At 39.6% G+C, this 12188-nt stretch overlaps 1 protein-coding gene across 1 annotated transcript in view; it reads left to right on the forward strand.

Annotated features, from left to right (window-relative positions):
* Nucleotides 1-12188, forward strand: part of LOC116409763 (chondroitin sulfate proteoglycan 4) — a 51183-nt gene that overhangs the window by 23423 nt on the left and 15572 nt on the right. The window contains exons 3-5 of the mRNA XM_031899134.1: nucleotides 680-4267; nucleotides 4791-5258; nucleotides 9711-9887. Coding sequence (XP_031754994.1) covers nucleotides 680-4267; nucleotides 4791-5258; nucleotides 9711-9887 — 4233 coding nt within the window. The remainder of the gene's footprint in view (nucleotides 1-679; nucleotides 4268-4790; nucleotides 5259-9710; nucleotides 9888-12188) is intronic.

Consider the following 12188-nt stretch of genomic DNA (forward strand, 5'->3'; position numbering starts at 1 on the left):
TGGTTAACACAGATTCACATTTGCATGAGTGCAACTATACCTACCTAGCTGACATTATGAGCCATATTTATCACAGCAGGGCCACATACATAATTTTTTGCACTTTACACCTTACACTTACTGTATGTTGGGTGAGTGCATAAACACAACTCTTGCACTCACATCGGTTTAATTATGTAGCACTGACAGCTCTTACCAACACCACACTTAAATGGGCAGGTATACGCTAGACACCCCCCAGTGATTATTATTGTCAGTGCTTCTGTGCATTAGAGTGTAAAAGCCAGCTGTTTTTATACTATTGCACATGCGCGCCTGATGTAAAGAAGGAACAATCTGAGAAGATCATGAGGTCCTGCTCGACAGAAGAGCTTAATATTTGGCCCACCCCAATGATTATAGCTTTCCTTCTCCTTTAACACCTGTCTTTGGTTCCCTTGGTACCTAAGTACTGAGTTCAACTAGAACTAAGGATGAGCAGGGGCTCATGTGTAAGGTGCATGGGCTTGATGGGGCACATATTTATACCCCTTAGTACACCAGTTCCTCTACTCATAACAAATTAACTCTTTATTATGTGCACAAACACACCCAGTTCTATTCACACAGGCATCATGAACTTTTGAAATGTTTATTCAGTACATGTACAGATTTAATATGTTTTTATATTTTTTTGCAGACCCGGCTGGACCGGGGTTCAGGAGAATCTGAGCTTAAGACTCCAACATGGCTGACACTTACCAACCTGAAACCCCATAAAATGAATTTAGTTATCGCAGAATCCAATATAACTCTCACTCTTGACAACTTTACTACCTCTTCTGACCTTCCAAGGACTCCAAAGCAAATGAATATGAAAGATGGCATTTATCTTGGTGGGACCGGGACATCTGACATTCCTTTTATACCTGGAGATATCATCAGATTCCGTGGCTGCATCTGGGAGGCTAAGTTTGACAACCTGGATCTGTTCTCTTACTATGATCCTATTGTTCAATTCCATGGGCAATGGGATTACTGCCATTTAGGTGTTGCAGAAAGCTCTGAGGGTTCATTTGGATTTCTTGGACCACGATCTTACCTGATGTTTCCTAGCTGGGATCTAAGCAGGCATGGCACTATGCACCTAATCCTAGAGACTTCCAGAGCAGGAAGAGCACCTCTGCTTTATCAGTCGGGTCCACAAAAATCATACTTCTATGTAGAGATTTCTGGGGGACAGCTAAAAGGGATACTGGACACAGGAGAATCTGCTGTAACCATTGAAAACCCAGTGTACATCAGTGACAATAGACCACACAGCATTAACATTTCAGTAGACAGGGCTGAGATATGGCTTGGTGTTGATAGAACTTTTTCCAAGGTCTCTGTTGATAGTCTTGGACATGTGTGGGATTTCAATAGTAACATGTACCTGGGTGGGGTGGATGCTAGTGCCTTGGCCAAGTTGAGGGATGGTCCTCTAAGAGAATTTTACTTGGATGATCTGGAGTATCGTTCCTTCACAGGATGCCTTAAAGATCTAACAGTAAACTCAATAAAATTGAGCTTCCATGATGTTCTAAAGTTTTCAGATGTTGCAACAGGATGCCAGGAAGATGAATATATTGATTATGCTGAGTATGATGAAACTAGTACTCAGCGCTACATGTCCACTACAATACCAGGGAACACCCCCACTGCCCCATTGTCCTCAATTATTTCCAGCCTTTATGAGAACTGTAATCTAGAATCCAGTTTTCCCAACATGACCAAGTTGCTGAGCCCACAACCGCTGACAGTAACTAGAGGCGGCTCTGTAGTTTTGGCTTTGGAAAAAATTCGGCCCACTGTGGACTTTGGGAAAGTGGGAATACGCCAGTCACAGGTAGTTTTCAGGGAAGTAGGCAGTGCTCAACATGGGCATCTCATTTATGACATCCCTGGTGCTGAGGTTAGAAGGACATTCACACTGCTAGATGTGACAAATCACAAGGTACAATATGTCCATGATGGGTCTGAGTCTAATGAAGATACATTGAAATTTGAAGTGGATATATCAAGCAGGACTACTACAGACTGTTTAAGGAAAAAACAAAGATACATAATGCCAATCAGTGTTTCTCCTGAATCATCTGCACCTATTCTGATTTTTCCCAAAGGAAAGACATTTAGAATACTATCACATGGACAGAAACCAATAACAACTGAGATTATTCAGATAGAAGACTATGACACTCCGTGTGATGAACTGACCATAATGGTGTCTGGAGGTTACATAGAAGGTCACATTGAAAGACAAAATAATCCAGGAGAGGTTGTACATGAATTTTCATGTAGGGATATAGAGAATGGCCAAGTAGCATTCATTCACAAATCAGGAAACCAGTTGGAACTCATACTCCAGGCAAGTGATGGGAGTTTAAAAAGCAAACCTGCTATCATTTCCTTACTTGTGACAGAGCCTAACCTACAAAAAGCCCAGGTCTCACCGTTGGAGGTTTCGCAGGGAGCATCCATACTCATTCCACCATCCAGTCTTCCTTCTGTAACAAATGCAGACACTATTGCATTAGAAGTCTTTTACCGAATTTCTGACAATCCCAAATTTGGAGAAGTTCAGAAGCTCATGGTTGGGGATGAGTGGAAGGTTACTGAAGTGTTCACACAAAATGACTTGGAAAAAAGAGCAGTTAGGTATTTCAGCAAAGTTTTAGATATTCCAATGGGGGAACTCAATGAAAATCTTAGTATCCAAATGTATCTTGGGACAGAGCTTCTAAGTAATGAAACACTGCAAATCAAAGTTAAGAAACCCTACTTTCATTTAAAGAAGATGATCCCATTAAAGCTCGGAAGAAAACGTGAAGTTAAAATTACAGGCAAGGAGATACAGATGGACATCAGGGAACAAAGACTTAAAGAATCCTTGACCTATTTCATAATACAGTCTCCTAAAAAGGGCAATTTGCATATTAATGGCCAGCGACTAATAGAAGGTTCCCAATTTAGGCAAGATGACATACAGAAACAGCAACTTAGTTATGCTGCTACAGTGAGAAATACAAGGGACACTGAAGACCAGTTTCAATTCCAGGTGATCACAGGTGCACAAATATCTCCAGTTTATACTTACAAAATACAAATTGGTGTTGATCCTGATGCACCTTATTTTACCAATCGTGCTTTACATGTTCTTGAGGGTGGTGAAGAAGCTATTACCCCAGAAAATCTTTTTCTAACAAGTGGCAATAGTGCCAGCTTTTTCTATGAAGTCATTGATGGTCCTCAGCATGGGGTGCTTGTCCGTAAAGGAAGTTCTAGGTTAAGCGATCCTGAAGAAACAGGAGTGACAGAGTTTACAAATGATGACATATTGCTGGGACAGCTTTTTTACCAGCATGATGGCTCAGAGACCACAGAGGATGACATACCATTTGTGGCATCCATGCTAAGGGTAGAAAGTGGTACTGATAGCAGTGGGGAAGAAGAAGAAGAAACTTTTGAAGAAGAGGTGGTGAGAGGTGTTTTTCGTGTTTCTATCCAGCCAGTTAATGACAATCCACCCTTCCAAACAGTGCACAAAACTTTTCATGTGGTTCGTGATGGACAAAGACTGTTAACTACCAATGATATTGCATTCTCAGATCCAGACTCAGGATCTACAGATGCACAGATTGTTCTGGTTAGACATGGAGTACCATTTGGCAAAATTGTCTTTGTGGACGACCCATCCCTTTTAGTGTTTCGATTTACACAAGAAGACTTAAGGAGGCACAGGATCCTTTATGTCCACAGTGGGCCAGACCAGGGTTCCATTCAGTTACAAGTATCAGATGGACTACACCAGCTCACTACCATTTTAGAGGTGCAAGCCTCTGAACCTTTTATGCGTATACCAAACATCACAATGCTAAATGTGTCATTAGGAGAGCAAGTGACTTTGAAAACCATTGGCTTGCAGTTAGAGACTAATTTAGATATACGTAGAGAAAACGATATCAGATACTACATTGAACCTCAGCCTAGGCGGGGGGTGATTTTGAAGGAAGGCAAGCCTGCTAATTCCTTTACACAACATGAGTTAGTAGAAGGAAAAATAATTTACCACCATAACGGAGAAAGGAATAACAAGGACCGTTTTGGTATATCAGTTGATGCTAATCAAGTTGTGACTGCAGGGGACATTGAGATACATGTAGTCACTGAAATGCTGCATGTGATACATAATGGGAAAGTATATGTATTCCAGGGAGAAAGGGCAGAGATCAAGAAGGAAGATCTGATGGTAAGTTTGAGCCTTTATATTCTTACAGATAATATAGTTTGGAAAGAACACATATTATGAATATTTTAAAGAAAGTAACCAGTTTTCATGAATTGGAAATTAATTCATGGTATTGAGGTGTTTACAGGCGAGCAAAGCCTGACAATCAATAACTAATCACAGGGAATAACAATAAGGTCAGCAGACCCAGCAACTGCTGGAAGTACAGGAGCATAGAGAGCCTGATTGGATTCTAACATGTGCTCAGTTCCAGAATACATAATAAAACAGGTCATCAGAGTTTTTGGATCTTTGGAACCCAGTTACTTCTAGCACCACAAAATAAAATAAATAAAAATCATTAATGAGGGTAGCTCTGGGCTAAAAAAAGGAGTCATGTTGATTGTGCAGGGGTATGTACAAATAGTACCAAAACCATTTCACAACAGTTTTTCTACTTTTTTTTAATATAACATACCATCTTCTGTATAAAAATATTTGTGTATTATGTACCCACATTTTGATCATGCATTTATTCTTGCAGATATCTGCTGTGGGAAAGTTTCCTGAAATGATTGTGTACACCTTAACTGACCCTCCTTCTTTTGGGTACTTGGTTGCTGTGGGGTCTGAGCTATCTTCTGATGGATCACCAAGTTTAGACACAGTTGAGACCTTTACTCAAGAGGATATCAACCAAGGAAAAATCTTGTATTTACATTCTGCCCCAGACCTACTCCCTGATAGCTTGACATTGGATGTGACCACAGGTGAAGGGGTTCCACAGGAAGTAGTTGTTCTAGTGGAAGTACTGCCCACCAGTATACCGCTAATAGCTTCAGAGCTGGAGGTGGAAGAAGGAGGCAAAGCTGCCATCTCCAACAGCACTCTTCAGATCTCTAGCAAATACTTTATGAACCTTGACCTGGAATTCACAGTACTAATAGCACCAAGCAGAGGCCATATTGTCAATGCAGAAAAAATAAACCTCAGAAGTTTTAACTGGAATGAGGTAAGTTCTGGTGCTTCCTATAAGAATCCTTGCCAATGCAATGTGCAAAAAACAATTATACAGTTATAGTGAATAATGTAATGAATGTAGCATTCATAAAGGTGTGAAGTCAAGGGATTCATTTAGAAAACAGTTGGATGTAGCACTTACTATTACAGCCTGGCGGTACAGGGTTTCAAGGTTAGATTCCAGCTAGGGCATTTTCTACAAGTGGTTTGAATGTCCTACTTGTATTAGTTTCCTAAGGTACTTCCTCCCACGCTCCAAAACTTGAAAACTTGAAAGATAAAACTATCAGTTGCCAAAATAAAATATTTGAGCATCACTGGACAGGGACAATGTCAATACTATTAATAATATCATGAATATTAGAACAACTGGAATATGTTTCTCCCTCTTTTACTACAAAAGAGCTACAGGTAAGGGATACATTATCCAGAAACCCATTATCCAGAATGCTCTGGGGAGGCCATCTTCTATAGACTTCATTAAAAGCAAATAATTTAAATTTATAAAAGTGATTTCCTTTTTCTCTGTAATAATAAAACAGTACCTTGTACTTGATCCCAACTAAGATTTAATTAATCCTTACTGGAGGCAAAATTCAAATTACGGAAAGATCCCTTGTCTGTAAAACCCCAAGTCCTGAGCATTCTGGATAATAGATCCAATACCTGTGTTAGAAAAATATCTCTCTAATTAGACTCCTGTAGCTTCAGTAATGTACCACTGTTAACATAAAGGGGTGGTTTTATCAAAATGTGAGATTAGAGCTCACCAGAGAAAAAATCACCAACTTTTTTATTTACCACTTGATAAAAGAATGAATAAAAGGTTGGAAATCAGCCATATAATATGGCTTTTTTGGTCTTATTTGTGGTAGATTCTCAGATATCACATTACATTTTACTGCAATTATTGCAAAAGGCATAGATTTATTGTGTGGTAAAAATGAAACATTCATGCAACAAATATGAATTATTTTCAAATGGGAAATTCTATTTTAAAATGGCATGATTTACAGCAATATTTCAGCAGGCTTCATAAGATGCCTAGGGGCAATATCTGACCCCTTGTTTTTATATTAAATCTCAAGTAAGGAAATACCTCTTCCTACACAGAATGTTGTTACCGTGATTTTTTTACCAGCATTCAGAAGAAGAGTTCACTGGCCTAGCACAACAGTACCCCTTCTGCCCCTCAATGGTGGCCCTACCCATAGCAACCAATAAGATATTTGATTTTAAACAGGTGACCAGCAAATTCTACCTGCTGATTGGTTGCTATGGGTTACTGCTCCTGGGCAAACTTAGCGCCCTTTATTATATTACCCCATAAGTGTACAAATTGCCCCTCTGCCACTAGTCCAGGCATCTAGTGGCACTAATCAAAGCATATGATTCTAATATTTCCTCAAAATGTGAGGAGAATCAAGGCTGTGTCCAATGTTTTTATTAAGACTGATAAATAAAGATAATATTCTTAAACCTTCTTGTTAAAAAGCTTTATGGGTACCTATTTGCAACAGCATCATCATCTAATATTCAACACTTGGTACTTCCTTTAAGCCTTAGTCTGGGACCAGATAAATGAGTTTGTCTAAGGATATTTGGAAAAAAGGTATTAAAAAAATAAGACCAGCATTTTAAACATGGAGACAAGAGGAGAGAGGGGTGTTAGCAATACCCATGGCTACAGATGAAAGAAAGCTCAAAGGCCTTGGTTAGACTAATTTTTTTTTTTTTTTTTTTTTTAAATGTAGGGACAAAACACTGTAGAAGACACATATAGCAAGATTTTGCATTACCTGCACCAGTGCTACAAGCTACTACATTCACACTGATAACCAGAAGAACACAATCAAACTAGATACAGAATTACCCATAAAAGAAACTAATTTCAGTATTGTGAATAACCCAGTAGATTAAATAAGCAACGAACAGCACATAGCCGTAGGGGTGCCATTCTGCTTATTCAGAGACTGCCTTAAAGACTCATGCATTGTGATTTTTACTGCACCATGGAATAATCATTTTTTATTGTTTTTCAATGAAGGAGGTTAAATCACTGTACTCTGCCTGGGTTTGATTTCTGTGGCCTGCTCCACTGCTGCCCCCTATACTTGCACACTATGCGCACACAGAGACTTGGGAAGTATTTCCCTTGTGTAGAGATCTGTCCCCCGAACTGGCTATAAGAACTAACGCTTCCTTTTCATTAATATCAGGAATAGCTTGTCATTCCCACATATCTGTACCTTCATTCTATTCAACTGAGCAGAAACCTGTAAACAGCTATGTGTTTTTGCCTTCCTTTACTTGTCTTTTTTCCATCCTTCAACATTCAGTCACTTTTTCTTCAATTTTCTTTAATCCCTTTACTCCTAAACTGTATAAAATATATCTGAAGTTACTGATTTCCTTCTTGCGGCTGTCACTCATACAGCTTGAGTGCTTTTGGTTGTGTATTATGACAATATGTACTAAAATATACATTTAGGGCAGAATTGTTCAGAGAATTAAATAACAGAGTGGGAGTGAGAAGTATAAAAAATAAATAAGCATGAAAGTACATATCCTAAAATATATTTTATGTAAATTGGAACAACTGTGAAATAAACAGCTCACTATTACCCCTATAAGGCTAGATGCTGGTATGACAGTTGCTCTATACACACACCACAGACATTGTGTGTCTTGTCACTGTGATAGATTCGCCCTGGGAAAAGAGAAACAGGATGGTTGTTGACTTGCACGTCAGTTGTGTGCATGTGTGTATAGTATTTCATTGTCTTTGAAAGAGGGAGTAGAAGCATGTAAATAATTGCTTCAAACAGAAGCATAAAAATATGGGAAAGAGACCCAGATGCATGTGGGTAGGGGGAAGAGAGAACTAGAAGGCCCAGTTACAATGTTAATGTCTCCTGCAATCTCTAAAGGTCCCTGTACACGGGCCCCAGGGCCAAATGATCGAATTAGCCTACATGTTCCCCGATATCGCCCACCCGTAGGTGAGGATATCAGGTGAAGGTCCGCCCGATTCACATGCATGGGGACCTTAAGACCTTGCGCACTTCTAGTCCTTCAAACCTTATTCACATAAAGCCATAACCCTTTGTCTCTTTCTTATGTGCCCTCTGGAATACACAAATTATTTGCAAAAATCTCACTGCAGTTCCTGGCCTCTTTATACAAATCCCTCATCCTCAACTATTGAAACATTGCTCACTCCTACTGACTCTGCTTCATCTGTTGCCCTCTCCTATGGAGGCTTCACATTTAATCATATCCCCAGACCTGGGGGGGAATTCCCCTCTCCCCCAAATGTAGGTTTCAAACTCTAACCACACCAACTTCTCTTTCTTTTACTTCTTTTGAAGTCAACAGCATATGCTTATTTTCCCAATCTCTCTATGTGTTGTGGTCATATATGGCTCTCTTGTCCCTATTCTACTGGATTACTTTTCTGCTTGGCTTCCACAGTTTCACTCTTGTGACACACCAGCTCTCATTATAGGTGACTTCAATATACCCACTGACAAATCTGGTTCTCCAACCACCGCTAAACCCCTCTCACTGTCAACATCTTGTCATATTCACTTGCACAACATTGACTGTATACCACCTTAACTCCGTTTATGTACTAACAATTTCCTGCCTTCACTAATGCAACTCCCCTTCCTTCCAAACCTTCAAACACTCCCTAAAGACCCATTTGTTTAGGGAGGCATATTTAATGTATCTTGATTAGACATTAACTTATGATAAATCACCAATTATTTCCAAATTCATTATGTTTTAAATGTACCATAACCCTTTAGATTGTAAGGTCTTGCGAATAGGACCCTCTAATCATGTTTTTTACTCTGTAACCCTTGTTACAGGGTAAAACTGTTGTGCTATATAAAAGAAGGATGATGATGATTATGATGATGAATTCATGTATATTTGCAGTGAAGAATAGCACCAGCAGATGTAGGTGCAGAACTCAACTAGGCCACATTTACTACATTTTGGATAGGGTGCAAAGTGCAATAAAGTGTACAGACTGCTATATCATGCTGTCTTTAGAAGTCAAGGTGTGGTTTAATAAAACTGGCTTAGATTTCTGAGTGCCATTTATTTATCTACTGTTGCTGTGATGCCTAGTTGGCTACCCAGGGAACAGTGCATGTAACTTACTAAAGGCCATCTTCACATGGGTGATCCTAAAAAACAATTCTACTATATTCCCAGCAATTCCTGGTTATGATGCTGCAATCAGCCTTTGCATGTTTTATTTGTTTCTAGGTTTTTACTGTTTTTTCTTGCACATCCTTGTAATAATGAGCCCTGTGCCCAAACAAGGAACAAGGATACATGGCATACTTGCAGGATCAGTTAAAGGGTAAAAAGAACTTTTGCTTCATATTTTCTATTGTATGCAAAAAAACTAAACAATATATTTTCCTAGGTGAATCAAGGGCAAGTTTTTTATGAACATGATGGCAGTGAGACACTGAGTGACAATTTCACCATTGTGGTTGTTGCATCTGACATCAACCGGCAGAGCCAACCCACCACCATTAGTGTAACCGTTCAGGCTGTAAATGATGAAAAGCCACAGGTTGTCACCAACACAGGAATGCAGGTATGGACATGAATTTTATATCACTGGCCTGGGTTCTCTTGTTTTTATATATTGCCATCTACTTCCTTTCCTGGTCAGGTTCCACAGATTCTTTTTACATACATACATACATTCATACATACATACATACATACATACATACATACATACAGTACATAAGGATTATGTTGCTCAGACATAATCATGCAGCTGAACAATAGCAACAGGTCTGTGGACATGCCTGATTTATATAGTGGAAATATCTAACGATTGTTTAAAATACAAGATAGGTATATGTATTTATTTAGCTACACACACCCGCGGTACGGGTCTGTCTGGATGCAGTATTAATGAGAATATGTAATTGACTTGATTTAAAGCTATTCACTCATTAGCACACAGAGTTCTACACATTACAGTAATTTTCCAGGCCTCCAAGGATTCGTCTCTCCAAACGTTCTGATTTTTTTCATTTACATAGAAACAATTAATATTCACATCCTCTCCAAACAGCAATGTAATGATCCATAATTGCTACTTAATGAGTATACAGTGCAAAAGAAAACATTTCTGCATAACGTTTTTATACATGAAATTATCCAAATTATGAGACAAAAGATTTTATTTATATGTAACAAATAAAACATTTCTACCCTATTAATAAGATTGCCATGTCACATAGTTACAACTGGGTTAAAAACATAGCTGTGAGCGGATCTGCTTAGGCACATAATATGTGTGTGGGGGTGGGGGTAACTAATTAAGGCAAGCGTAATTCTTTAGGATATCTCTTTTGCCCATTTCCTTTACTTTTGTGGTAGACTGAAACAAATAAGTCCACAGAGACCACTTTGCAATAGGCTGCGCCACCTGTAAAGCTGTATGGGTTGAAGGTTTCTCCTCCCCTTTATTGCTCTTGTAATGAGAGATACTCGGAGAAAGAAACAAGACTGGAAATGTCTGCTTTCACATTTATGCTTGTATAAATGTATGGATGGTAATGCCGAGAGTACACGGCACCTCAACAGAGCTTTTTAAAGCAATGTGACATATGGGGAAAAGCAATACAGTAAGTGCCACTAGAGTGCAGTGAAGCTACTGTACTGAACAGCTATAAAGGCAAATGCACAGAGCTAATAGAGAAGGCTAAAGTACTGATCATGGTTTCTATACAGTTAAGTAAGTAAGTAAGTGAAGCAGCAGCGTTAGTGCTCAAAGAAGTCAGATTTAAGATTGGATTTGAAGGTGGCAAGTTAAGGTAAAGGGCATGGGATTCTGAAGCTAATGTATTATCAAAAATTGGCAACACATAAGGTGCTGGGGTACAGGGCTGCAGTACCACTTCCCATGCTGCATACATTTCAAGAACTGGAACTCTATCTCTGAATTTCTCTGTAGGGAACACTCACTCTCTTAAGGCTGATGCCACATGGCTGTATTCTCGGCAAGTCAAAAAACGCTTGCCGAGAATATGCCCCGCTACTGTACATTTACCCTACCTTGTGTCTGCACCCAAATGAATGGAATACGCCAGGCGATTTTTGGCTTGCCAAAAATATACACTAGGGATCTCCAACCTTTTTTTATCCGTGAGCCACACTCTAATGTAAAATGAGTTGGGGAGAAACACAAGCATAAAAAATGTTTATGAGGGTGCCAAATAAGGGCTGTGATTGGCTATTTGGTAGCCCCTTTGTGGGCTGGCAGCATACAGAAGGCTCCGCTTGGCAGTACAACTGGTTTTTATGCAACCAAAACTTGCCTCCAATCCAGGAATTAAAAAATAATCACTTGCTTTTAGGCAACTGGGAGCAACATCCAAGGGGTTGGGGAGCAACATGCTGCTCAGGAACCACTGGTTGGGGATCACTGATATACACCATACGCTCAGTGTGGTATCAGCCTTAAGAAAAAACTCAGACACTACCTTCTGCAGCACTAAAACAATTTTTTATCTAGTCCTGCGCTTAAGAGCAAATGCCCATACCTTGTACACTTTTGCCTTCCAATTTGTGCCTGTATGTTACCCAACAACTTAGACTGTAGGCTCTACAGGGCAGGGGTCTCCTGCGTGTCCTGTGTCCCATACCACATGGAGGGTAACGGCCATAGAGAGAGAGGCTGGCTGGGATGTGAATGGCTTTTAAAAAATAGCTTTGAAACAGGTCAGTTTAAATGAATGAAGGCGACCTTCTAGATCAGTGATCCCCAACCAATGGCTTGTGAGCAACATGTTGCTCCCCAACCCCTTGGATGTTGCTCTCAGTGCCCCCAAACCAGGTAGTTATTTTTGAATTCCTGACTTAAGGAAAAGACAAGATT

The sequence above is a fragment of the Xenopus tropicalis genome, chromosome 3 (genome assembly GCF_000004195.4).
Source record: "Xenopus tropicalis strain Nigerian chromosome 3, UCB_Xtro_10.0, whole genome shotgun sequence".
Taxonomy (NCBI): Eukaryota; Metazoa; Chordata; class Amphibia; order Anura; family Pipidae; genus Xenopus; species Xenopus tropicalis.